The 2,481-nt window shown below is 41.6% G+C and overlaps 1 protein-coding gene across 2 annotated transcripts in view; it reads left to right on the plus strand.

Moving 5' to 3' along the window:
- LOC105510542 (dipeptidyl peptidase 8) overlaps positions 1-2,481 on the plus strand; it is a 55,763-nt gene that overhangs the window by 33,976 nt on the left and 19,306 nt on the right. For both annotated transcript variants that reach the window (XM_011940387.1, XM_011940388.1), the window contains exons 9-10: positions 952-1,104; positions 1,362-1,497. In XM_011940387.1, the coding sequence (XP_011795777.1) occupies positions 952-1,104; positions 1,362-1,497 (289 nt within the window). The remainder of the gene's footprint in view (positions 1-951; positions 1,105-1,361; positions 1,498-2,481) is intronic.

The following is a 2,481-nucleotide window of genomic DNA, read 5'->3' on the forward strand; positions in this document are numbered from 1 at the left end:
AACATGGTGAAACCCCATCTCTACTGAAAATATAAAATTAGCCGTGTGCGGTGGCACATATGCCCGTAATCCCAGCTACTTGGGAGGCTGAGGCAGGAGAATCGCTTGAACCCAGGAGGCAGAGGCTGCAGTGAGCCGAGATTGTGCCACTGCACTTCAGCCTGGGCAACAAGAGCGAAACTTGGTTTCAAAAAAAAAGAAAGAAAGAAAGAAAGAAAGAAATGCACATTCTTGGGCCCACCTCTGACATCCTGAATCAAACTTTGTTGGTGGGGCTTAGTAATCTGTTTAACAAGATTAGTTATAATCTTGTTGTAGCTATAGCTGCAATATAGCAGAGTATTTTTTCCCCTATAAAGAGTGTTATTTTAAGGAAATAATTCTTGTATTTTAAGAAAAACAAACATTCTGACCAGATGGGAAACTATACAGTGTGTAACTCAGGTGTCCTTTTTCCTTCAGGGCAGGACCTATTCTTAGCTATAAGTCATGAACAGCCAGGCATGGTGGCTCATGTCTGTAATCCCAACACTTTGGGAGGCTGAGGCAGGAGGATTGCTTGAGGCCATGGGTTTAAGACCAGCTTGGGCAACATAGTGAGGCCCCATCTCTTTAAAAACATTTAGAAACTTAGCCAGGCATGGTAGTGTATGCTTGTAGCTACTCAGGAGGCTGGGGTGAGAGTATAGCTTCAGCCTCAGATTTTGAAGCTGCAGTGAGCTGTGATTGCAGCATTGCATTCCAGCCTGGGTAGCAGAGGTGAGACCTCAACTCTTTAAAAAATAAATAAATAATAAGCAAAATTAACTCAGGTTTATTAATAGTGGCAGCAAAAAAAAGGAAAAAAAGGCGTAAGTCAGGAAGTGACTCAAGTGATTCTAAATAAAATTGGGGGTTAGCTTTGCCAAGGTCATGTTAGCCCTGATTTTGTTATTGTTGTTATTTTGTCAGATCCAAGTTGATGAAGTCAGAAGGCTGGTATATTTTGAAGGTACCAAAGACTCCCCTTTAGAGCATCATCTGTACGTAGTCAGTTACGTAAATCCTGGAGAGGTGACAAGGCTGACTGACCGTGGCTATTCACATTCTTGCTGCATCAGTCAGGTATTGAGTTTGTTTAAAAAGGGTTTTGTGTCATATTAAAACTCTCTGCTTATGTAATACTCCTTTTGAATGATGTGAAATTGGCCTGCAAAAGCCTAATTCTCTAAGGAAAAGCTTTAAAAAGCTTAACTTCAACATTGTTTATGTATATAAATAGTCTCTTACAATACTTCTGCTATATCATTAGTGTAGATGTAACAGCAGATAACCTTTTCTGCCTCCCTGAGGAAAAATATAATTGTTTCTTCCTTCTCTAGCATTGTGACTTCTTTATAAGTAAGTATAGTAACCAGAAGAATCCACACTGTGTGTCCCTTTACAAGCTATCAAGTCCTGAAGATGATCCAGCGTGCAAAACAAAGGAATTTTGGGCCACCATTTTGGATTCAGCAGGTATTCTTTTTTTCCCCGATCCTGACGTTAAGTAGGATTAATATGTTAGTACAGTAAACTTGTGTCATATTTTCACATTTCCTGAACAAGTCTTCCCATCTCTCACCACTTCCTGTCCCTGAGCTGCCGAGTTCCTGATAGATCCCACTTCTCCTGTTCTGTTAATTACTGAATAAGATGGGTTACTTCTCACTCCAAGCAGGAGCAAGTCTGGAAGGCCTTTTTGAAAATAAGATTAAGGCCAGGTGCAATGACTCACGCCTGTAATCCCTACATTTTGGGAGACCGAGGAGGGTGGATCACTTGAGGTCAGGAGTTCGGGACCAGCCTGGCCAACACAGTAAAACCCTGTCTCCACTAAAAATACAAAAAATAGCTGGGCGTGGTGCTGTGTGCCTGTTGTCCCAGCTACTCGGGAGACTGAGGCATGAAAATCACTTGATGCCAGGAGGCGGAGGTTGCAGTGAGCTAACACCACTGAACTGCAGCCTGGGTGACAAAGCAAGACGTTGTCTCAAAAAAAAGAAGAAAATAAGATTAAAATAGTCAAGGTATCAGCTAGGAAACAGTTTATTCACAAATTTTGATGATTTCTCAGGTAAACAAATGAACTTGAAGATAATAGTATTCTGAACTGGTAAGACTCTTTGAGCAAGGAAGCTGCAGCTTTGGAGAATAACCAGCTGATAGCTTTCTTAAACTTTTGAAGCACTTGTAATGGCCATCTTAATAAAAGAACACTTGCTCTCTCTGGAATGAGAGAAACACTGAATTATCTGTTTAAAATGTTTGATTTCTTAAACATAAAGAATGGACTAGGCTGGGTGGTGGTGGTGGATTATTGGTGGTGGCTCACACCGATAATCCCAGCATTTTGGGAGGCCGAGGTGGGCGGATAACAAGGTCAGGAGATCGAGACCATCCTGGCTAACACAGTGAAACCCTGTCTCTCCTGAAAAAATACAAAGAATTAGCCGGGCATGG

This window comes from Colobus angolensis, unplaced genomic scaffold (assembly GCF_000951035.1).
Source record: "Colobus angolensis palliatus isolate OR3802 unplaced genomic scaffold, Cang.pa_1.0 Scaffold19, whole genome shotgun sequence".
Taxonomy (NCBI): Eukaryota; Metazoa; Chordata; class Mammalia; order Primates; family Cercopithecidae; genus Colobus; species Colobus angolensis.